This window comes from Mus pahari, chromosome 8 (assembly GCF_900095145.1).
Source record: "Mus pahari chromosome 8, PAHARI_EIJ_v1.1, whole genome shotgun sequence".
Lineage (NCBI taxonomy): Eukaryota > Metazoa > Chordata > Mammalia > Rodentia > Muridae > Mus > Mus pahari.
Genome location: NC_034597.1, coordinates 19,223,359 through 19,249,768, shown reverse-complemented (window position 1 = coordinate 19,249,768; position 26,410 = coordinate 19,223,359). Strand labels below are relative to the sequence as shown.

The 26,410-nt window shown below is 41.8% G+C and overlaps 1 protein-coding gene across 14 annotated transcripts in view; it reads right to left on the bottom strand.

The window, feature by feature from the left end:
* Positions 1-26,410, bottom strand: part of Erc2 (ELKS/RAB6-interacting/CAST family member 2) — an 841,097-nt gene that overhangs the window by 580,281 nt on the left and 234,406 nt on the right. For all 14 annotated transcript variants that reach the window (XM_021202981.1, XM_029541503.1, XM_029541494.1 and 11 more), the window contains one exon: positions 3,940-4,014. In XM_021202981.1, the coding sequence (XP_021058640.1) occupies positions 3,940-4,014 (75 nt within the window). The remainder of the gene's footprint in view (positions 1-3,939; positions 4,015-26,410) is intronic.

Genomic DNA, 26,410 nt, shown 5'->3' with positions numbered 1-26,410 from the left:
TGCTAAGCAAATGAGAGAACTCCAGGCCCTTTGCAATCTGAGCTGTTAAGTTGGCGTGAAGCTTTATAGCCCATCTCAGGAATCACCAGTCCTCCAACACTGGTTTATTTTCTGAATTAAAAGCAAAGCAAAGAAGCAAAAACCTAACCTTCTCCCTCCCTGAACTGCTGTAGCCTTCTTCCTCAGACAGGGAAGGAGAAACTGCCTGAAATCCGCTCTCATGAAGAAGGACAAGACAAAAACCAGAATGAGACAAAAAAGCATGTGCTGATACATCTTGAGCCCCTGGATCAAGGTGTGTCTGGAACTGTAGTCTGTTTTGGTTTGGTTTTTATTGTTTTATTAGTTTTATTGGTTTACTTTGTTTTCCAGTTTAAAATGCCAATAAATTTCCTTTTGACTTCAGCAATTCTGAATTAGATTCCCATTGGCTTAAAAATCCGAACCCCCCAAAAAAAATGTTTTGCAAAGAGCTAACAAGTATTGCCATTCACATAATTCATTTTCTTCTTACTTAAAAACTGGATAAAGTTTATCAATGAACTCAAGAAAGCGAAAGCTTTGGGCAACATGCTCATAATGTGTCAGATATACTGAAGACAGTGTAAGAATACATTCTTTCAAAGGTGTTAGCATTAAATAGAGAAATGAAAGCTTGGCGTTTGAGCTGTCCTTACAGGCAGCTCTCAGCAGAGGGGAAGGAGTGGAGGAAAGCATCTTTGGCCATAGAATCAGCAAAGGGGCTCCACAAGAAAGGAATTTCTCAGAGAAGTGCACACAGTTTCCCACATACAAATGTGGGACATACCTGCCAGACCAAATCAGGGCCAATTTTAAAGCGTGGAGATTCCTGCAAAAAGATAGACCATCAATGACATCATTTTCTTCTCTTCCTTTTACTCAGCAGACTTTAGCCCTGGACCAACTGGATGCTGGAAGGTGTATCTGGAGAGGACCATCCCCTATCGGGATACAGATCCCTTCTCCAGGACCTGCAAAGACTTCCACACAGAGCAGCAAGTCTGTAGGGCACACAGAGTTCCCAGAGAGCGGTGGGCTGAAGATCACACAAAGCTTGAGAGAAGCAAGACACTGCAGACCCTCACAGCAAGCCCCTTTGCAGAGCTGATGCAAATGTTTGTGGAAACAAATGGGGTTCCTAACTTCACCCTCAGTTTCCCTAAGGAACAAGGGACAAGTATGGAATATCTTGTCAGCTCTAATTTATGTCATCTTCCTGAAACTAGGGGGCTCACAGAGAGGCTTTTCTGTATTTCTGAATGGGGCATAATGACACATGTAACCATGGTATTTGGGAAGGAGAGACAGGAGGATCAGGTGTTATTTCATGGTCATCCTTGGTTACATAGTAAGTTTGAGGCCAGTATGAGAGATGCATGAGACACGAGACTGCCTCTACTAAGCAAACTATTCCTTTTATTTAACTTCAGATTTGGCAAAGCACTAGTTAACAATGGTGATTTTTGGCCAAAGCCAAGACAAAAAATAATCTCAAATTCCAAGCTCTGAGTTTAAGTTCTGTTCATGAGTCCCCTCTAAGGCTTGTCCTGTCTGGGTTCCTAAAACTCACTCTAATTTTTTTTTTTTTTTTTTTTTTTGAGACCGGGTTTCTCTGTGTAGCTCTGGCTGTCCTGGAACTCACTCTGTAGACCAGGCTGACCTCAAACTCAGAAATCCACCTGTCTCTGCCTCCCAAGTGCTGGAATTAAAGGTGTGCGCCACCACTGTCCAGCCTCCCTCTAATTTGTAATGTACAAAATTAGATGAGATCAGAGCCTCTGTCTCAAGTATACACGTGGTGTAGGAGATAACCCTGCACCAAGAGCCTCTCTAACTCACTTTAGGTGTGTGGAGTCTAGATGCTAATTGGACCAGATTTCTCTATGAATAAAATAGAAGACAACACTCCTATGAGCTGGGGGGGGGGGTGCATGCACAAAAGGACAACAGAACTGGTCTCTGTTTCCTGGGACATACATTGATCTTTATTGATCCTAAAAATATGATTCTGTACCTACAATCAGCATCACCAACATCTACTGAAGAAAACTTTCAGGCTCAGTTTATAGAGAATATGATAAATATAGAGAATATTTACCTTAATCTCCCCCTTACATTCTATGCTTTCCCACTTAGCCTGGTAGAATGAAAGTTCTTTACTTATTTTTTTTTGTCTTATAGTAAGATAAGAAGCTACAACAGTAAATAGAATAAAACAGAATTTCTACTTTAAACAGTCACCAAAAATTTATCTGTCTTTGAATGGTGACATCTAACAAAGAAACATTGTTCATACTTGGCAAGATGACTCTCAAGAGATTTCTAGAATTCCCTTTTTCTTTATTTAAAGGAATGGAAATTTAGAAATAGATTATATACATTCTCTTCCTTATTACTTTTTGTGTTGACCACTGAGGCAGTCGGTGTAAAGGTAAGTGTAAAGGAGGCTGAACCATACTTATAAAATAAAAAGCAACTCATTTCAGTTGGTCTCTGTCTCTGTCTTTGTTTCTGTCTCTCTCTCTTCCTCTCATGCAAATGTGTGTGTGTGGGGGGGGGTGAAGTTTGGTTGGGTTTATTTATTTTTTTCCTTCAATCTAGTTTCAGGTTTGGCGACAATGTCAAGAGAAGTTGAAATGCCAACCACAAACAACACTGCTTTCTAAGTACAAAATAAGTTTCCTTTCAAAATAAATTAAAGTTATACTGATCAATAATACTCAAGCTAGTATTAATCATTACTGCCTAATCTTATTAGTGGTTCATTCAAATGATACTTTCCAAACCAGCCTGTATCTCCTGAGAACCTCATTCAGGTAAGTGACCTGGAGGTGTAGAGCTGTAAAGTCATTGTTTTAGACTGTTGCCACCAAACCAATTCCTCTGGTAAAAACACTGTCATAGTTAAGAACAAACTCTCAAGTCTCGATTACATATGCCACAAATTCAACAGTTCACGTAAGTTTTTCTCTAGGGCTCGGGAACATTTAACAGACAATTCAGAGTCATGCAGTGTAACACATGAAGATGTGTGATCTATGGGCAAACCTAGGGATTCACACTGGCTAGTAGGGTCTGAAAATCTCTGAGTATGGCCTCAAGTATGGATCCTGTAGACTGTAGATCTACTCATGCTGAAAATAAATATTTTTTTATCATTTGTTTCCTTCTGGCAAAAAGAAAAAAGAAAATTGGAAATATTGGAGTCCAAACATCTAGACTTTAACAAACAAATGTTACATTTACATTTGTTTCTTGATCATAGACCAGGTGTGTCCATCCCCACCGATTTGATTATTCCTCACGTGCCCTAAACTCAGTGAGGAGGATATATACATATATATGTAAAATATTCCTAGAATAGTTTCTGTGTTTCTCAATAGTATTTCTATACTTTGCAAGTATTAAATAAATTATTTTTACTTCCAGACTGGCTAAGCAGAAACTACTGGAATTAAAAGAAAATATCGTTCTTTGAAAAGTGAGTACTGGGGATGCTGGATTTTCCAGATTTAATATCTCCAGCACATCACGATGTCAAATCCTAGTTTTTCAAAGGTGTCTCTTCATTATAACTGTGGGGAGAGGTGGAGCAGGATTACTTGATTTAGAAATAAACATTTGTAATGCTCAAATAAAAGAGCCCTTAAAGGCATCAGCCCCTTTGTGGGAAGGAGCACAGCTCCTTTTAAACAAAAGCTACTTGAGCCCTTTGTCCTTTTGCCTGGAAAAGCTCTGTAATTAAAGGGACAATAAAAGAAACTCACTAAGAAAAGCAAAGAGATCCAGAGACATAGGGAGCACCCTGTGAGGTGTCTGGGGACAACCACTGGATTCATGCAGATGTTTGTCAGTCACTATCCAGTCACAACAAACTCCCAGGCACAGCTAGTTTTGACAAATGTGCTTAGCTCCTACCTTCATTTCGATGACAGTCTGGAGAGCCTTCGTCTTGGCTGGCTCCGGCTGAAGTTGGCCTCTTCGATGCAATTCCTGGGGAGGAACACGATAAAAGTAAGCCTGACGGTTCATCCTTCTGTTATACCATGACCTTTACGCGGCTACCACACAGCCCACCACGTCCAGGTTCCCTGTATGTAGACATAAACAAGCCACAGGTGCCTCTTCCCCCACACTCTTCAGCATCCCTCCTGCCTGCAGCCTGTGTTCCGGTGAAAGGCTCCTGGCACATGCGCTATTTCTGAAACTTCCATCAATAATTAATGTCAACTGTGACAAAGCCAGAAAGTGATCATAGTCCAAACACTGTTCAACACGGGCTGGTGCCCAGCCTTCGGATCATAATTTACGAAATTCTATTACTCTGTGCTCCCAGCACAGGCACAGCAAGGAGACGGAGGAAGGAAAATGACTAACGTGGCTGCAAATCTGCTGCTCGCATGGCATTTTGCTACAGAAGCAGGTCTGCACTGAGCGATTTAAAGCCATCTCAGTACAACCGCGACACTTTTGGAGTGCTCTGGTGAGTCCCTGTGAATCTCTCGCTTATGGTTTTACACTTCGAGTTCTTGCTCAAAAATTACATCCGTGGGTGATATGCTTACAGATCATGATGCCAAGAAATTAAAATTGGCATCAAAAATCAACTCTGCCCAAGGAGAGACAAAACTGGTCAACCCCAAAACTCCTGGAAGGCTGCGATTCTCTTGGGTAAAGAGCAAATAGCACCGTTATGATTTTAAGCCTGAAGCCTCCCCCCACCCCCCCCTGCCGCATGCCTCTCTTCAAAAGAACCATTTGCCAAGACTTTAAAAAGTCATCTTAGGAGAGAACACCAAGGTTTGTTCCTGGTTTGTTCCTGTCGTGCTTCGATTTCCTTAACAAATGTCACCGGCTTTGTGGAAGTAGTTACCAGAGGGTAAATACAGGACTCACGTATGCAGGCTACTGTTACAGCCCATTTATAAAGGTCTAGTTATAAGATTTATTTATTAAGAAAAGTCAATTGGGAATCAATATGGAGTACCTCTAGGCTTTTGAACTACTGGACGATAAATGTTAATGATGTTAAAAAAAAAAAAAAAAACTGGGGAGAAGCAATATAATTTCTAGCTTTTCCCACGAGGACAATTAAAATGAACTACTTTTCAGCATTTCTGTTTACTGACACCACCATTCCATAAAGGCAGGACACACAGATGTAAAAACTGTTAGAAAAAAACCACATTCCACACTAAACGATAGCCCTATCCGGGACAAGGTAAGGAACAGGTAACTTTTACCAGTACCCTCCTTTGGTAATCTTTTATGCCAATGACCAAGAAATCCTGACTGTGTGCCAAAGACCAGGCTGGGCACTGACCGTTCCCCACAGACCTGAGCTTGCAGTCCTGAGACCTGTAACCCACCCTCAACACTCTGAGCAGCATAAACCACATCAGTTGCCACATTTCTTCTGGCAACATAGCCCTGAAGGGATAGGGGTCTAGAGCTGCTGATCCTATTACATGAAGAGAGAAACCAAAAGATTTTCTCAGTCCGTCCAGGGGCTTATGGCTGAAGGATCTGGCAATGTTCAGCTCCTTGGAGGCGGCAAGCGCTTTTGAAGGACCAACCTTATAGACAGTTGTCTTTTATTGAGCATCTACTGTCTGTGGTGCCGCTTATTTCTTAAGTGCCTCAGCACTACCAAATGAGGAAGGTGACCTACATAGAAAGTGAGTCCAAGGTGCTTCTGGCAAATATTTAAGCACCTGCATCTATCATGGCCTTCTTGAAGCCACATAACTGGTGTCATTTAGTGGGAGCTCGGACGTGCTGTGGCTGGGACACCGTCTAACTGGGTCTCCAGTGCTGCATTAGAATCTAGGTTCCAAACTCCATATGACCTAGCACAAGGCAAGGCCTGGGCCAAGTAGTGGGAGTGGGTGGGTAGGGGAACAGAGGTGGGGGGAGGGGTATGGGAATCTTTCGGGATAGCATTTGAAATGTAAATAAAGAAAATAATAAAAAAAAAAAAAAGAGTAGAAAAAAAAATAAAAAGGAAGATGCTACATTCTCATTTCTCTATTATTCTCTAATATTCTCTATTTACCCTTGTGGGAAAACTCTAAATCCTAAAATTATAAGTATGTAGATAAAGATTGAAATATTTAAAAACTTAAAAAAAAAAAAAAAAAAAAAAAAAAGAATCTAGGTTCCGAGTGTGGCAGTATGAGAGGCAGCAGAACCTTAAATGGCGCCCCCGAGTGGGGCCACTGGCAACTAGGAACATGGTGTTCAGACAGGAGAAAGTACGCCTCGTGGGACCTTGTTTTGGCATGTTTGCCTAAGAGGTCACTACAAGAGTAAGCTTGTCTCTCAAGCACTTTGTACATGACCCTCATCATGAGACAATTCTTCAAGACATGATGCAAGCAGGAGCCTCCAGGGGCTCAGAACTGTGTGTTTAATGCATCACTTGTCTTAGAACGTACCTAGTACAGGTGTTTTGTATTAGAGTAGAAAATGCAGAAAGTATAAAATAGGACCTCATATAGCATTTTCTAAGACACTGAAATTAAAAAAATAATAATAATGTAATGACCTAATGAACAATGAATGAGGGGATTATTAGTTTATTATAATGTACTTAATTCTGAGTTTGTATATTTAATTGAAACAATTTCAACATCCAGCTTTCATGGGTCACAGCCAACCTGGTTCCATATATCATGCGATGAATCGCACATGAACTTCAACCTCTAAAGAAAGCAACTTAATCCTACGAGTGCCTCCAACATTGCTGCAGTTCACCAGGCCTATCAAATCTCAAAGATAAGAAAACACCAAGTCACTCCTCAGAGCTAGTCCATATAGTTATTGGTAGAAAAAAAAAAAAAAAAAAGGACTTTGCAGGTCAGTGGTTCTGACAGCAAGCAGTGCCAAGACAATCTTTAAAGAGGGGAGAGATGACTCAGTGGGTAAGAGCACCGGCTGATCTTCCACAGTGTTCAGCTTCCATTCTCAGCATCCACAGGGTGGCCAACAAGTCTCTGAAACTCATTTCGAGGGATTTAATGCCCTCTTCTGGCCTCCGTTGGCACTGCATGCACACAGTGCACAGACACACATGCAAGTAAAACATCCATACATAGTAAGATAAAAATAAATGTAAAAAATAATAATCTTTGATAAAAAGCAAAGTGCAGCACACCCCTGTGATCTCCAGCAACTAGGAAGCTGGGGAACCCTGGTCCATAGAGCAAGACCTAGCTTCTTAAACAAAGAAAAGCTGAGAAATGATGGTTTCATTCCATAATCAACCCTATCCTAGAATTAAAAACTCTTCAGATAACTTGAGGAAAACAGGTCAAAATAATCAAGAAACAACAGATCAATGGAGCTAATTTTAAAACCACAGGATTAAGGTATTTGCTGCTCAAATTTCTGCCGAACGTGAACATATTAGAATAGATATACATTTTTCTTAAAAAGCTAAAGATGTAGAAAAAAATCTTGCAAAAGCAAAAATGATTCTTGTTCTAGTCAGCATACCTCTGACACAGTAGCTCAGACTCCAGACTGGATTGTGCCTTCCGTGTCACTCCTTAAAAAAAGAACATAGCTGGGAATTGTGATCCTTACCCTCGCTGGTTCTGCCCATCAAGACCTCAGTGTGTAGAGATCACCTCGATCCCTGGGTGATCCCTAGGTAAGAATCTGTTATAACCTGTGTTCAAGTGCACAGAGCATCTGAAGGACCCATCTTAGTGACTCCTTCATCTCTGAGATTCTGGAAATGCTCACTTGTGCCTTGGCAGGAAGGAGCAATGATCCCTAAGCTCTGGGCTCCTCTCCCATAGTGCAGAATTCCGTAGGAAGCTCCCTGCCACCACATCCTATCTAAACTGAAGATATTAGAAGGCTCTCCCAGGCAAACTTCTAAGCTACTCCTAGGCCTCCCTCCCTTCCTATCTGTTAATCCAGAGCTAAAGGACTCGTAAGACCAGGAAGATGGCAAGGCCTGGTGTAAGAGACACCTGAGTCCCTGAACCATGATTTGAACATTGATTGAATTTTGACATTCAATCAAAAGTCAAAAAATGATTCTGAACAGCTACAGAAAAGGAGAGTGTGAGTTAACAATACCCTCCTGTGAAGATACGCCTTAGAGCTGCAGGCTTTACCTGGAGAAGCCCCAGCTTCTCTGCCTCAGCCTCTATAATAGCGGCAAGGGAAAGAAATGCCTTATCAATCCTGAGCTGCTTGCTGCTTGGAAATTGCTAGAGACTGTAGTGTGTGATTACATGCCCAAGTTTTTCCAACTAGACAGTAAATGAGTTCCCTCCTGGATGCTGGAAACTATTCCTAGCCGGCTGTGAGATGCACCCCACCAAACATCAGAAATAGCAAGCGGCTTTCCCTGGGAGAATTTAAGGTTTCCACAACGTTTAGCTTAAGTACACTGCAACCTAAGGCTTTTCTGAGTCAAAGATCTCTACACAAATTGAAATTGAAAATTTTAAAGTGCGAATTCTCTCTTAGAGTGAACACACACACACACACACACACACACACCAGTGTGTGGTGCTTTATTGATTCACAGGGCCTGGATTGGAATTTTACTTTTGAGCCAGGATTTGGGGCTAAAAGCATCCACGAAACCTTTAGCTCAAAGAGCATGCCATTTAGAGTCAGACATCAGGACCTTATATCCCTACCCAAGGAGCTGGATACATCCCTCCTCCTCCTCCTCTCTGAAAAAAAAAAAAAAAAAAAAAAAAACCTGCTTCCTGGGGGTGAGGAGAGGATGGAAGAACAGTGCCTTCTAGCCTGAGAACAGTGCTAATTTAATGGGCAGCTGACTAAAATGCTAATCTCTGGCCAGTGTGTCTAGTCACACCAAGTCTCAGTTTTAAAAAGAGAAAGAAAAGAGAAGGGGGGGGGGGAATCCTGGCAGTGCAGGTCCAACTGTCATCCTTTTCAGGTGATCAGTCTGGAATTATACCAAGTGTCTAGAATTCTGGCCACGAAGTCTCAAGTGGCTCACTGTTGTGACATTTCTTGGCACATCAACTGGAAAAGTGCTTATTTCAAAAACATGAGGACCAACCCAATTCTAGCTTCCCAGTATCCATGTGAAAAATGAGAGTGACAGTAGACATCTGTGACCCTAGCACTGTGCCCGTGCATGTGTGTGTGTGTGTGTGTGTGTGTGTGTGTGTGTGTGTGTGTGTGTGTGTTTATACACAAATGAGAGACAGGAAAATCCCAGTGGCGCCCCCTGGCCAGCCAGCCCAGTGAGCTCCAAGTTAAATGAGAGGCCCTGTGTCCAAAAATAAGGTGGAGAATGGAAGAGAAAGACCAGTGAAGATAGAGTGTTATCTTCACTAGCTACCAAGATGAGCCTGGCAATACAGTGTCTATAGATATCACACATGTTTTCCTCAGAAGACAAGGAAGGAAAAAAAAAAACATTCAAAACTTAACTTCCTTCTCAAACGTAATTACTATTTTTACCCGATTCTATCTTACATGCTTCTGGAAGTTTATGGTATCAACAAGTCAACACAATTTAATGCTATTACATGCTATTTTATTGTATTCATGAATTTGTAGGTCAGGAATGTATATATATATATATATATATATATATATATATATATATATATATGATAGGAATGAGTTCTCTCTATCAAATGAATGCCTGGAGCTCAGAACAGGAAGGATTGGGCCCACTCTCAAGATGGCCTCTTCCCTGATTGTCTTTCTATGTACCTGGAAAACAATTTGAAGGCTGAGCTTAGCTAGAATTGTCTCTCTGAGTACAAACATATAGTCTCCCACAGTGGCTTGGGTATCCTCAAAGCATGGCAGACTCCAGGTTAGATGACTTCTTATGCTTAGTTAAAAGCCTCTGAGAGCAAAAGTTCTAGAGGATAAGCAAGCGACTGCACTGTCTTTGAGGATCCAACCCTATAGCATCACTTTGCCGTGCTACATTTTGAGACAGTGATAACTCTTTTTTGGATTGCAGGGTAGAATGCAGAAGAAGCTGTAGCCACATTTCATGGCTACCATTCTTGGGGCTGAGGATATATAGCTCAGGTAAAAGGTACTTGCTAGCATGGGTGAGGCTCCGAATTCAGACCTTAGCATCATAGGGGGAAAACCCCTAAAGACCAAAACCAACTGGGGAAATTATTAATAAAGTAGTTTTAAACACCAAGCCATATAGGTCTTAAATATTGAAGCCCAATGTTTGGCATTCATTGGGGAGATGCTGATTTTTCCATTAGAAAAACAAGGCTGGGAGATCTAAGCAAAAGCAAGGCATGTTATGAGACGCTCATAGAAGATTAGTCATTTAACTAGTAACTCAGTGATAGTTAGCGCACCATTGATCAAAACTTAACTTTATATTATACAGTCAAGTTCATAGGGTCACAATAACCAAGTATCACAATAAACAACAGGTAGAAACAATTCACATGTCCATCCATTGGTAAACAGACAAACAAATGTCAAAATGTACAAAGTAGAAAAAAATTAATAACTATTACAACCTTGAAGGCATCTTGTTAAGTGCAATAGGCCAATTACAAATACAGAAATAAAGACTCCAGAGAGTAGGGGAGGAGGATTTAGAGTTTCAGTTTAGCAAAATGAAAACGAAAGTTGTAGAGACAGGTTATAATGTACGACAATGTGGATAACAACACTACTCATCCATGCACTAAAAATAGCTAAAGTTGTAGGTTTCATACCATGTATATTCTTACCACAACCACAACCTTTGACAAACATCAGCAGAATAGCAATTAGTGAAATTCTGCAACCTGCCTTGCTTCTACCTGTGCAGAAATGTCCTGGTGTCAGCTCTTTGCCGTTCGTCTCTGGGCTTATTACATGAACAGTACAAAGCTCCCCACAAGCTACACTGCCTTACAGAAGTTACAGAAATATCAAATTGCATACTGAAGTTTGATTTCTGTGAAACGACATAGGCTTTGGGGATGTATCTGTATGAGAGTTTCCTATTCTTTACTTTTTTCCATTACAAATAATATTTCAAGAAGTTAAGCAGTAGTTGGGACTGGGACTAAAGCCCAACTCTGTCCCATGTAGCTGAAACGCATAACAATTATGTCTTTTATTTAACAGGCTGTTTTTCTTGTATTTATCCTTCTCTTATTTTCTTTTGTTTACAATGTTGATCAATTTGTAGATCATAGGCCCCATAGAGTTCACCAAATTTTGATAAATGAAATTTTACTGGAGCACGGCTTATGGATGCTCCTATTTTGTAATGGCATTGCTTAGTAGCACTAACAGAGACCAGATAACCACAGACAACCGAAAGTATTTGCTAGCTGGCCCATTACGTAGAATGTTTCAATCTCTTATCTAGGGTTTCTTTAATACTGATCCTAGCAATCTCAGAAAAACGCATCCATCTCCCTAGAGGTAGTTGAAAGTATGTCTACATCCTGTGCATCCTCTTTATAAATCCCCTTTCCTGTCACCACCATGGACTGGACTCAGCAACTTACTGTCAGCAAATGGAGTACGCTGGACGTGGTATATGTGATTGCTGAGGCTTGGCTGTAAAAGATTGTGTGGCTTCCTTTTTGCTCTTGTGCTTGGATCACTATCTGTATAGGAAGCCATATTCCACATCGTAAAGATACTAAACCATTCTATGGAGAAATGAAACAGGGGCCTCGTGCCAACAGTTTCATGAATGAGTGAGCTATGACAAAGGTAGGCCTTCAGATGACAACAGTTCTGTCAAGGTGAAATATCATATGTGGCCTTCAAATTATGATGCCCTAGCTAAGCAACTCTTCAATTCCTGACCCATAGACCCTATGGGAGAGTTAATAATCAGTATTTTAAGCCATGGATATTTGGGGGTAATATACTCATAGATTATAAACCTATCACAGAAAGGTTGTTTGCAGACCTTCCAGATGAATGTAGGTTCACACCTTCACATACCCTCTCATGGCTTTGTATCCCTGAATATAGCTTCAATTTTATACTAACCTATAAAATTGGGTATATCTGAGTAATGTCCGTGTCTACCACTGAGCAGTATGAACAGAGTTATGAACACAAGGACGACCTGTTTCTACTATATTCCAAGAGAATACTGGTGTGTCAGCCAAGAATAGTTGTGCAACACTGTTTGACCACTGAAATAGAACAAATGATATTGTACTTGGGAGCCTTGATGTTCTACAGTGCTTTCAACCAAAAACAGTGTGCTGTGAGGATAATAGCTAGGGCTTACTTAGGCATGACTATGTGCTAAGCAATCTTCAAAGCACTCAATGAATATTAATGTATTTAATTCTCAAAATAACCTCCTGAGGCAGGTACTATTATTATCATCCTTTTTCACTTGAAACAGAAGCAGAGAAGTTAGGAACTTGCCCAAGAAAAACTGATAAACTGCAGGGATTTGTTGCAGACAGCCTGACTCCAGAGCCTGGGCTGCTAATCAAAACCCATGCTTGCCACTTGGCTTTGACACGACATTGGAAGGTAGCATCCCGTTTGCCTTCTCTCATTGTAGTAACCTCCCTGTGTCTCCTTTGATTTGCCCTTCCATTTCCCATTGCTTTCTTTGGTACTTGAAAACATAAAAGAAATGCATCTAGATATCAAATAGTTCTGATATTTATATTAAATATTAAAACAAAAAATAAGCATGAGTAGGCCCACAAAAGTGGGGGAAGAATAATTCTGCTCCATTAAAGCCAACCTTCTCTGCCTGTGAGTTTTTCATCTCTAAATTTAATCATTAGGACCTAAACTATTAGGAAATCCAACATGGATTGGAAAGGGATTACCAATGCCCTACTCCAAGCTAAGAAGCTATTGGTTGTGGAGAGCTGTTGGAAGGCAGGACATTTCCTTTGAAGATGTTTCCAGATCATTGGTAGGTTGCCAGGTCTTGGCAGAAGACCACAAACCCATGTTTGTATGGGCAGCATTAATTAGACTCACTTAGTTATTGGAAGAGGTGGGGAGATATTAGGAGCCCCAGGAGAGTTTGAAATGGGGAAGGGGTGGATATGATCAAGATACATTGTATATATGTATGAAATTTTCCATATATAAATAAAAATACTCTTTAAAACAAGTACTAGGAAAATTGTGTCTGCACCTAGCAAGGGGATTTTTTTTTTCTTGCCATTATTATATCAATAGTCGAGTGTAAAAAAATAATAGTTGAATGTAACAACGATTTGTACAGGATTTATATGGTGGTAATCTAGAGACCCTTTAAACATGGAAGAGGATGAGTATGGGTTATATAAAAATCTTCTGTGCCATTATAACAGTAATAATAATAATAATAATAATAAAATGAAATAATAAAAGTAAGTATATCAAACAGACTTGGGCATTCACAGACTCTGATCCTAAGACCAATCCAACTCACATTTTGAGGCTCTGCTATACTAACCACTGTGGTTGTTTGAATAGGTATGGCCTCCAAAGAGTTTGAATGCTTGGCACATAGGGAGTGGCTGGAGTAGGTGTGGCTTTGTTGGAGAAAGTGTGTTACTATGGAGGTGGGCTCATAAGCTCACACTAGGCCTAATGTGTCACACAGTTGCTTCTGCTGCCTGCCGACTCTTAGCTCCTTCTTCAACACCATGTCTGCCTGCACACTGCCATGCTTTCTGCCATGGGTAATGGTCTAAACCTCTGAACTATAAGCCAGTCCCAATGAAGTGCTTTCCTTTATAAGAATTGGCATGGACATGGTATATTTTCACAGCAATAGAAACTCTAACTAAGACAACAATCTTGGCAATCTTTGACAGATGAGGCATTTTAAAATAACCTCAAATAGTTAAATAGTAAAAATTAACGAGGCTGAATCAATGGGTAATTATCCTGAAACGTGGATCCTGCGGATCTGCTATTCAAGACACCCATGGGATATTTAAGGACTGATTACAAAGCCAATCACCAAGGAATTCTCCAAATGTATTAGAAAAGGCAGAAATGATATAGACCACATTCTTTACTACACAACGTTAAGCAAGAATCTGATAACCCCACCTCAGAGACAATTAGAAATGTGATCTTGGGCAGGTTGCTAAATTTCCTCTGACCTTCAGTTTCCTCCTATGTATCAAGTATATCTCCTGGGGTGATGAAGCTGAAAGAAGCTTATGACACACTTGGTGAGGCTTTCACACCAGACACATTGAAGAAATGAAACGTACTGTCGCTATTGTTGCTCATAAACCTTTATTGGTGTTTCTGGAAGGCTATCAGAAGTAAATCTTGGCAGAATGCTTCCCTTGTCCATTTGTTCTGTGCCCTGATATTGCTGACCATATGCCCATGACTCCCAGATCTGAATTAGTAAATAATGAAGTGATTACTGAGGAACCAGTGCCTGCCATATAAGATGCACATAGAACCTCTGCTTTCAATAGCTCACATTCAAGTAAATGCATTCTCATTGGAGTTCATATCCTCCCTTGGACATTCAGGAAATGCTGTCAGATGTACATAGTAATCAGCAGAACACTGGGAAATGAGATCCAAGAGCTAAGGGAAGGGACATTGCAAGAAGACTGTATAAGGTCATGATGATCTTTATAAAGATTTCACACACACACACACACACACACACACACACACACACACACAAATAGTTCTTGCCTCAAAGGGAAGAAAAGGAAGAAATATGAGTGACCAAGGACCAGGAATCACAAAGCTTGGTTGCCCAGGTCTCGTGTTCCCACATGGAAGTAGTTTCATGGAGTTTTATAGCAACAAATCAAAGAAAGTCATAACTCATGGCAATTTTTAAATGTACTGGTAAATACGTCAAAGAGGTGGTCACAGCAAGATGGGGAATCTCTCTTATGGGTCTCAGATGCTAACTGATGACATTTTTAGCTTATTGTATGTTGGATGCTAGTGATGTGCTAAGTTAATGCATTTTAAGAGGTCTTTAATCTATTAGTCACAGAGTGATAGCTCTGACAGAGGCGTGAGAAAGGAATGGCTAATGCAAGGTAAACTGTAATTAGACTCTGGACCTGCAGCATCCCAGCTTCTCTCATCCCCACTGCTCTAAGCAGTCAGTCGGTCTTTGCAGACATGTCTTCATTCCAGGAATTTACAGAAAACTTAAAATTCTACAGACTCTGAAATTGTTTCCATGGAGATAATAAATCTGATGTAAACTGACTGGTAATCTAAATTTTGCTTTCACACACACACACACACACACAAAATGGTTATTTGGAAGCACAACATCATAGCACCTCTGTCTCCTCCGTACATATACATTTCCCATAATTTATTTTAATGTAGAACTTGTCCATTTTACAAAGCCCACCATTAAAGGTTTCTCCTTATAGATTTTTCTTGGTCCTTTATATGATGTAACCCTGGGAGTCAATTGAAATTCACAGAATTCATATACATCAAACTGTTATTGGATTGTGTTAATAATATCTCAGAAGAAATAATGTCACTCTTATCTCAATAGTTAATACAGAAAGTAGAGATAGACCAAGTAAGCCTAACAAACAAATGACACGCTGCCTAGATCTCAGGGAACTCACTGTCTGAAGGCAAAAGATGGGCTATGCTAGAAGACAGAGCCACACCACAAATTGTTAACTTCAACCGTTAACAACAGGCCCATTGGAAAGGCATATCATCCCTATGGAAGTGCTCCCACCCTCACGGGAAGGATCACACTCTGGGAGTTAAATAACATGTCTAAGATCAGAGTCAGTCACACTTGGAAGTGTGAGCAAGTCCTGTCTGACGCTTAAACTCACCCCTTTAGGTGTTAACACTTGGTTTCGATTGCTACTTGTAGGCTGTTGGTGCTCTGCAAACACACGGGACCTTCAAGTGTAGTTAATCTGGTTCCCCCAGAGATATCCCTCTCCTGCTTCTAAAATCTGTGAAGGTGGCACATGATATGGCAAAGATGTTTTATTGTTACGATACGGATATTAAAATAAGAGATTATACTGCCCTTTAATAGATTATATGCCCTTAGAATCTGAGATCTCTGATTGGAAGCCAAAGAAACTGCCACAGTTGGGGAATTCAAGGAGATCTTAAACTCTAGAAGGATTCTATGCAAGTGCTGCACCATGGACCATAGGGATGATGGGCTAAATGAGCTTGGAACCCTACTTATAACTGAAAGGAACACAGCCCAGACAATGATTTCTTTAATTTTTGTCCTGATGAGCTCAAAAGAGATGCTCCAGCTGAGCCACACTGGGACTGCTCGACTTACATTTTACATACTGTTCAATGTGCAATTTTAAGTTATGGCAGTAATATAAAACTAATACAGGTAGCTGAATCTTTCACCAATCTTGGGAGTCCCTTGCTGGTCATTTTTTTCTACATTGAACTGAAACAACATAAGAGGAAACACCGTAAACGGCAGCTTCTGACTCAAATCCTTTCTTACTAATGAACACTATTCCATCTACCCATGGCAAAGTCGGGTGCTCTCAGTAATACTTCTATATGTTAGGTCTAGGTCTGCTTTTCTACCTTAGGTCTATAGCTGAGAGGTAGGGCCCAAACCAAGGTTGTTAATAGAGGGTACTAAAGGAAAGCCCTACAGAAGGAAGAAAAGTGACACAGAAAAGAGAGACCATTTAAACAAGTGTTGTGCGCAGGCACTGACTTTGAGGCTGAGAAAATGAAGAGCTGAAAAAAAGAACTGCACAGTCTATACCACTCTGAGGAGAGAGCTGCAGGCTGCCCACCACCTCTGTTCCTGCCAGCTACTGCCTACAGACTGCTGGAGGCTTCTAGGCAGTAAGGACTCTCATTATAGTCACCAAAGGCACATCTCTGGCAAGTGTACCAAACCTGAGTCATAGCTTTATCTCCTACAGGCCATGGATACAGCATCCTTATCCAGCAAAAGCATTGTCAGGGGCCCTGAGTCAGGCCAAACTAGCACCTGTTACATTTCCTGACTCAGAGGTTGTAACAACCTGATCTGAGCCAGCAAGAAGTGATTAGGGTAAATTCCATTCCCTTTGTTCTATTTAGTGTCTGGAAAGCTTTTATTTTAGCAGTGTAACTCTTCAGATTTGCATTTATTTTTCCTCCAAAGAAAACGCAAACATGAGACATAAGTGAATTTATATTCTCTCCCCTCCCTCTCCTTCAGTCCATCTGCTCCCCTCTGTAGTAGTTTGAATGACAATGTCCCCATAGGCTCTTACTCCTAAATGTTTGGTCTCAAGTTGGTGGAACTGTTTGGGAAGGATTTGAAGGTGTGGTCTTGTTGAAGGAGGTGTGTCACTGGCAGGGGGTCTTTAAGGTTTCAAAAGTTCCAGCACCATGCCTACCTGCCTATTGCCATGCTCCCTGCCAAGATGGCCATGGACTCTCATTCTCTGGAACTGTGAGCCCCAAATTAAACACTCTCTTTTGTAAGTTGCTTTGATTTTAGTGGTTTATTACAGCAAATGAAAAATAACGAATACATTCCCTCTCATATAAATGGACTGCTTGCTATGTATAAGATACTGTGATATGTCTTAGGAACAAAGGGGAATTAAGTGGCCCCTGCTATCATTGAGGCTACTTGTTTAGTAAAGAAAATAGCCAATAGTAAAACAGGTTAAAGCTACAAATATGCAAAGCCACAGTAAGTGTTTTAAGTGTAAGAAAATGCTGAAATGCAAATGACAAGAGATGCCAGGCATGTGGTCATGTGGCACAGTGATCCCAGAAATTAGGCCACTAAAGCAGGATAACAAACTGGAGGTCATCCTGATTTGCACAGTTAGTTCCAGGCCTGCCTGCCTGCCTGTCTGTCTGTCTGTCTATCAATCTATTGATCTAGATAGATAGATAGATAGATAGATAGATAGATAGATAGATAGATAGATAGGCAGGCACACACACACACGCACACACACACAAAGACTGTCTAAACACAATCCCCTATCTCACTGCAGCCCAAAATGAAAAGGAAATAATGGTCCTGGAAACCAGCTAATCCATGTACAATCCACTTCCTGAATGTACTATCAATTAAGTACCTTATTTATTGTGTTATCATCCTCTTATAAATTTAATCTGGCAGCCAGGAAAAGTCTACAGGAGAGGGTAACATTCAAACCAAAACCTGAAGCATGACCAGCAGTCAGCATGTAACTAACGATGGGAAGCAAGATCTATGCAGAGGAAAGAAACAAATAGAAAAAGTGTGGTAGTGCTAAGATTAATAGTGTAACAAGCAGAGGCCAGGGACAAGAGCCCCAACACAGTCTACTGCAGAAACTCCTAGGGTACTTCTTGGCATCCCAGCACCCCACAAGTACCCTCAGAGAGTACTTTCTTGATACCACACTTAGCAGCACACATTCTAAAACATAGATTCCCAAGTTGCCCAGTCATCCCTAAGGCAGCTCCATTTTCGTGCCACCTGTCTGCATCTTTTCCAGCTTTCTCTCATGGCCTCTTTTCTCTCCAGTACTTGAAAAGGTATGAGAGAGAGGGAGGGCCTGGCTGCTTACCAGCTCTAGCCAGAGGGCCCATTTTAGAGATGCCAGAAGGGAGTGGCAAATGAATCAACAGAGTGTTCCCTGCACACCCCCACAGTCCAGATGGTAGCAGATCACAGAGCGTAGGGCAGTTCCTACACAGATAATGTCCCTGGCTAGAGACATGCTCCACGCTTTAGACCATAGGAGGAAACAGGGAAGGAGATGGCGACAATAGCATTCATACAGAAAGGACGTGGTCCTTCTTTGGCTAGAGACTATCATTCGAACACTCATCTATAACTTACAGTGCAAGGGCTCACAGAACCAGAAGGGAAGGTGGAAACCAGCTGGTCAAGTTTCTCACTCGCCTCAAGTTCCTTTGTGTCAGTGATGAGTCACTGAGCTGAAGCTTGGAAGGGTAGTCATACTTCACAGAACGGTGCTGCTAACTGAAAACCTCTCTTCCTTACTGTGTTAAGTCAACCCACTCTCTCTCTCTCTTGATAATATTCCTTCCCTTGATAATATTCTTTAGTACCTCTGGCCATGCCCAAGCATTTGCTAATTACTTGACAATGAGCTATCACATATAATCCATATCCAAGCTTAGGGGGTAAGTGCTCATCCCAGACCTAGTTTTCAAGAAGAAGGGCCTTCGGAGTGCAGAGCCCAAGATCTCTGCTAGACTCCAAAGTATAACTGAGACCTACATGGTACAGTTGCCACAGAGCACTGAGTCTAATTGTTCTTCTATGCTAGAAACCTAGCCCTTTCTCTCTCCCAGGGACTTTTCTTATAAAATACCACTCCTTCCATCATTCTTGATGGAACCAATGCTGTTCTACATTTAACAAATATGCTCCTGTATCAGAGACGTTATACGCATGCGCGCATGGGACAGTGCACTATCACTGACTCTCACCTGCACAAGCAGGGACCTCTCCAGAGCAGGTCCTTACACGCAGCTGGTTTTTAGCATCCCTTGTAGAACTTTCAAACACTGGGCTCATGGGGTCCCACAGATTAAGCCTTTAAAGCATCATTTTGTAGTAGGGGCTTCAGGATACAGATGGTGAGCACACCACATGGCCTGCTGGGATCGTCTATCAGCCAGCTCCATACTCCTCCAAGCCTTGCCATCCAGTTTTTGCAGCAAGTTCTGTGAAATCCTGGGCTACTTTTTGGGTTTCTCTTATTTTATGAATATTGGTATCAATGGACTGACTTAACCGATGAGCACAAGCAAACTGAGCGAGTAGCCCCTGTGAATTTTTCAGCTTGAAATGACTCCTCTTTGGCATGAACCTGATGGTTAGGCCAGCAGGAATAAAACTCCTCTAATATAAGAGAGGTGACAACATCTTCGCTGTTGCGCAGAGAGTTCTGAAGACTGTGTCCCAAACACACAATATAGCACTTAGAAACTTTTTTCCCCCACATCTCTGGAAATGGTGAGTGGGTCCTTCCCCTTTGAAACATATAGATATAAATGCTGGCTTTGGCATTTCTATCCCCTATGGATTATGTGCCATAAATCCGCTGTGAATCCTGGAGCAAGGGACTGGATCTCTCTGTTGTTCATGGCCTCAGGCATGAAGAGACAATAGCTGAGTTGTAAGGATGAAATGGTTACTAGGTGGCAAACCAGTTGGCAGCTGCATCTAAAAGAGTGTCTGGAACACAGCTAAGTAAGTGTTAGCGGTGTAACAACTTACTTAACAGTATGACCCAAGTGAAAAATCAGATGTCCTCCTGACAGTCTGGAGTTAGAGGAGATTGAGATCAGCAAGCACAGAAGGACAGCTGGAAAAGAGACCCATTCTCAAAAAGGAGGCCAGAAGATGCCACACTGTGGCAGAGGGGGCCCTTTGTCAAAGTACAGTATGCAGGAGGCAGCGAGGATGGAAGGGCAGCAATGGGGCGCAGGTGAAGGTCAGACACAGTCAGAGCTGACACAGGGGAATCTCTGGTAGAGACTACATTGTACCAGCTGGTATTAAAGGCGTATTGGTGGGAAGCAGAAAAAAATACCCATGAGCAAACTTTGGTACTCAGGGGTTCAGGTCCCAGTACAGGATCAAGAGGAATAAAGTTCTGAGCTTTAGCAAATAAGTACTTTACTACCTGGAGGGGCTTCCCCATAGTCATGTGAGCACAAGTTCAGTAGGCTGCTGACATCACCATGGCACAGTACACACAGAGTGTGCAGCTAAACCAACACACCTTCACCCGTTGCAATCATGCTCTCTAAGCCTAAGCCAGCTCAGAGTCTCCTCCTGCTGACTAATACAGCTGCCACCCACAACCCCATGAGGTCCTGGGAGAATCTTTGTTTGCAGATGAAGAGGCTAACACCAAGAAGACAAGAGGATCAAGGCCTTGAGATCAGATAGATGAATAAATGAATGGACAGATGGAGTGGAATAAGTCAGGAACAATTCCTTTATAAAATCTAAGGCAGATGCCATTTCCTAAGATACTGCACATACCCTGTGATTGTGTCTCTAGACCATAACTGACCCAAGGTGGAACAAGCAAATAACAGCATCCAGATACCTACAACTCCACAATAGCCTAAATGTTATAACACTCTCCACTGTTCACCCCCACTGTGTGTGTGTGTGTGTACATACAAGCATGTGTATGTGTTTTATAAGGATGTATATACCTATGTGTGTTGTGTGTGCACATAGGTATGCTTGCCTGAGTAGGGACATGTGAAGGCCCAAAGCTTACCTGAGGATGTCTTTCTCAGTTGCTTTCCACTCTTATTTTTGAAACAGGGTCTCTCCCTGAATCTCTCCATTTTGGGGAGAATGGCTATCTGGCTAGCCCCAGATTCTGCCTGTCTCTACCCACAAGGGATGGGATTACAAGCACATTCAACCACACCAAGCTTTTATGTGGGAACTGGTGAGCTGAAATCTGGTCTTTATGCTTACATAACCAACACCACCCACTGAACCATATCCCCAGCCTGAGGGTTTATCTTTATCTCTGTTATATATACCAACAAATTGAAATTTATAGAGATTCTCTCCTAAGGGAGACCATGCAATAAGGTAGCCATTAGATATTGTCAAATTTTTTTCATTACTTCAGTGTCTACATTTTCCACCAAGCCACAAGGTCCCTAAAGGAAAAAAAAATCTTCCTTGGCCACCACAGCTTCTGTGGTCCAATACAACCTAGAATTCTCTTGAGAAACTCTCAATTCAGGTATGGGAGTCAGGGTCTAGGTGGGAGATGCATCCACGGTGAGGAACAGCATCCTTTTCCACATCTCATCCAAATAATGTATTTGGTCAGAATCTGCCAGTGTGACTTCACCTGGAAAATGCCTTTGTCGATATTTTTAAATTAAGGATCTCAAAATGAGACAATGAAGGATTATCTGGGTAGGCCAAAGTCCATAGATGTCCAGTGTCTTCAAAGGAGAAAAACAGAGTGGGGCTGAAATGGGTAGAAGACACATGGATCAGAGGAGGGGATGATCTAAAGATGGCAACGTATGGTCTCAGCCAGAAAGATAGAGAGAATGCTCTTCATGGGTGGAGGTGAAGTCAGGAGGAAGTACAGCTGTCAGCCAAGGACAGCAAGGACCACTGAAAGCCATCAGAACGGGGAGAGGCAAGGGGGACTCTCCCCTAGAAACTCTTGGGGCAAAGGGCCCTGTCAACATTTTGATTTCAGACTTCTGTCTCCAGAGCTATGAGCAACTGAATTTCTTTGAAACCATAGCTTATGAGTATATGCAGGGGTACGTGAGTAAACATGTATTATTCTCTTTAAATAAAATGAGACAATAAAATATATCATGTGGATAAGTCCACCGTAAGAACTCAGTATGAAACCATCATGATGTTGTCCCTTGAATAAACTAAAAGGGCACTTTGGGCCTGGGGAATGGTAAGGTAGTAGATGTGGTTTAACCTGGTACAGTAAGGAGAAATATTCTGTCACTGGCCTGGTTTAAAGTATGGAAAGAGCACTGGGCTACCTTGTGTGCACAAGGCTTCCTGCAGTGTTTACTGTTCCCAGCCCACACTGCTGCTGCCTATGCCTGGAGACCAACCCTGCACCCACTGTTCCCACCTGACAGCTGCGGCAACAGCAAGCATGGTGGCTTGGGTGGGAGCTGAGGATGGAAAAGGTTCTCAGGGAGGTTCAGCTCACTGGGCATGTGACATCATGCTGTCCTGAGACAGAGAAAGCAAACTGCCCATCTCTCCTCTCACAGAGATCCTGAGAAAATCTAGGAAGCAATTCCCACTATGACCATTAAAGACAAGTCCTCAAGCAAGTAAATGGAAAATAAATTAAAATATAGCTCACCACACAGCAGTGGTATCCAGGGCCAGGCAGGTTACTCTCAATTCATGCCCAAGGAACAGGACAGACTTTCTTCCATATATATATATGCATGTGTAATACACACAACCAGAACTTCTTGAGATGAATTATTGGGAAGATATAGGGGAAATTGAATTAACCACTTTAAAAACACTCAAGCTGTCTACTGGAGTTTACCTTCTAACAACTCCAATGGTATAATCTTCCTGTTAGTCAACCCCTTGAAATAATAATTGAACTGGCAAGTCCGTTCCTCATAAACGCTTTCATCATCTGGGTCTGATGAGGCCTAGCTACTGAGCCACAGATAAATGTTTCTTCAAGACAGTAAATCATGAGCCATATGTTAGAAATTACTCTCACACCCCTATAAATGGGACTATAGCCCCCTATGTCCTTTCCAAATCAGTGAAAGGGATTTTTGGCAGCCAGACTCACATGAGAATCCCTGGGGATAACAGGGCTAATCCCCAGGATGACACTTTGAAGCCTTCAGGGTCATATTTCACAACAGTGTTTCCAGAGTTTGTAGAGACCATGTTTGTAAAACAGATGCCGAACAATAGAAGACACTGGAAAGGGAGCACCAGACACCTCAGATGCATCAAAGCTAGCGGTGTGCCTGAGATGTGACAAATCCTCATCCTAGAAAGCTGAAGGTCTACAGCCCAGGTTTCTATTCCTTTCTCCCTGTGTAACTGAGCAAGAGGCTTGAACACCCGCTTCCTGAGCTTCAGGACCTGTAAAATGGACCTGGTGACATTACAGGCGTTTTAAGTTCATAAACAGCTGATGTGATGATGTAAATGTGTCCACAGTCTCCTGTCACGGTTTTCTAGACTACACTTTAGAAGAGGCCGACTACCATAGCAAAGAACTCGGGTGACACAAGAACTCAAGGTTTCTACAGGTCAGGCCTGAAAATGCCCCGTTCACTTTTGCTCACATTCCATTGGCCTAAATGTAATAATGTGCTCATACATGCAAAGACATCTGGGAAATGGAGTCCAACTATGTGCCCAGGAGCAAGAGGAAACAAGACATTGGTGAGCAACAGAAATGTATGCACGTGCACTCAAACAGTTGCATGAAGAAATTCCTTCACTGACCACATGAGAGACTGAGGTCTCTGTTCTACTCTTCTGATTCCCAATCTCTTTTAACTAAACTATAACTGTCATAAGCCAATCAGCTGACTTTCACAATCCACCATTACTCCTAAGTCACCATGCACCGAGCAGGTATGCACATGACGGTTGGCAATAGAGATATCCATGCGTCAGATTCACTAGATTCAATTTTCCCACAGTTTCTCACTATAAACAGTGCTTTCCTGTACTTGTCTATTTCAGAAACCAGTGCAATCTCCATGGGGACTTTTCCCTAACTTCAAATAAGTTGCACTCACCTATCAACTGGCATTTCTCTGTGTTCTCTGATTTAGTACCCTTGCTCAGAGATGGCAGAAAGAGAGTAAAGTAGGATGTCTTTGGAATCGCAACAAACCATGGTTACAAATTTAGGAACTAAGAAGACCGCATGTACAAATCCAGAAAAGACAGGAAATGGGGGAAGATTAAAACCTCGTAAGAGATTCTAAAAAGGAAAAGCAACCAGGCATGAGGAAGAGGATATATCCAGATCACAGGTTCTTCTTTTAACAGACAGGGCTGAGAGGGCTTCTTTTAACAGACAGCTCACACAGAAAGACTAAGAGAGGAGACAGATCCCAGACAGACAGAAAAGGCAAAGGGACAGGAATGGAAGTTTGAAAAGCTTCTGCCTCTTAAATGGGATGGGAGGGGCAGGAAAGCAAACACAGGTTAGATAATGAAGAGGAATCCTGAGTTCACTCTAAAGGCAACAGAACCATCAAAGTCATTCAAACACAAGAGTTAAGCGGTACAACATACACCTGGAAAAGCCTTACTTCGCTGTCCTGCAGAGAATGAGTGAAGAGCTGGAGACTTGAGCATCAGGTGAGATGATGGGCATCTATTCGGGGGGGGGGGGGTTTAGAAGCAGAGAAAGAGAAGCAGGTGGCTCTGAAGTGGCATTGTTATGGTTAGGATCTGAAATGTCTCCCAAAGGCTTCTATGTCCAAAGTTTCATCTCCAATAAGATTTCCAGAAATGATGCTTTGGGAAAGTGATTGACTCATGTGGTTTCTGGCACTTCAACAAGTTAGTTCATTGATAGCCTCGTAACTGGATGAATTTTTGGAAGGTGGAGGGTGGTAGATACCTGAGAGGTGGAACCTGTTCAAAGAGAGTGAATCTTTTGTGTTATGTCCATGAAAACCACACCTTGCCCACTGCTGCCTAGCTACTAAGAGGTAAGCAACCCGGCTCACCTCAATAGAATGCCACAGCTTCAACTGCAGTGATATTCTGCTTTACCATAGGCCCAAAGCAAAACAATGCCAAACCACCTGCCATGAAATCATGAACAAAATAAATCTCTGCTCCTGAAGCTGATGTACTATTATATCACACTAGCAGAAAACTAACACAGAATTATAGTTATAGTTATTGGGTCTCAGTTATATATCAGATGTGGTGGATACAAGGAATATCCAGAATGATCCCTATGTTTTCAAATTGAGCAATCAGATGGATAAAAGCTAATCTTTCAAAGTCATTGTAAGAGACAAAGACTACTATATATATATATATATATATATATATATATATATATATATCAATAATATACCACCTGGGTCAGCACAGTAGGCAACAGCTATATACAAGTTTTCCCTTATTGATTCTTTCTCTAAGAACCACCTCCCATCAACAGGTTGAACAGCAGCTTTGTCCTCATTTCTACTCTCATCCATCACATGGAATCCTGGACTATTCTCAACTTCTTTCCCACATACTTTGCCTACTCAACCTCTCCAGGAGGTTGGGAGGAGAAAAAGAACAAGAAAAAAAGAAAAACCAAAAAGTACCTAGTTTCTTTTCGCTAACAAAAATATCCTTTCCCAGATCTAACAGTTACTCATGTTCCTCAGTTCCTCCCACAAGGGCCACCCTCACCCAGCAATGAATCAACATGAATTCCTAGCCTCTTGTCTCATATTCCAAGTGGCTGCTGGCTACAGATGCCAGTCTAGAAATTCCCCAGAGCAAAACCCATATCCCAGGGCCTGATAATCATTTCTAATAATATTCTCGCTTATACCGTGTATCACTTAGTAAGCTAACTTTTGGCTGCACTGGCCAAGGTGACTTGAGGTGAATACACTAGGGTGCAATGTTAGGACTGGAAGGACCTCCAGCATCACACACAACACTCAGTACTTTCTGAAATTGGGTCCTAGCAGCTCAGGAGCCAATCTTCCCAATTCTGTGTTCAAAAGCATCATTTTGACTGCTATAGTTAGCAATGATGGGAGTCACTACACCATGGAAGCCTGCAAGTTCTACAAATCAGAGATAGTCCTCCCTGTCCCTTCGAAAGCCAGTACTTGAACATTTACCAGCATGCAGATTTTTTTCAGCTATTATATATGGACACTTACTGTGCTCCAGAGCCTATGTTAACTGGCTTCTATGCTCTAGTCT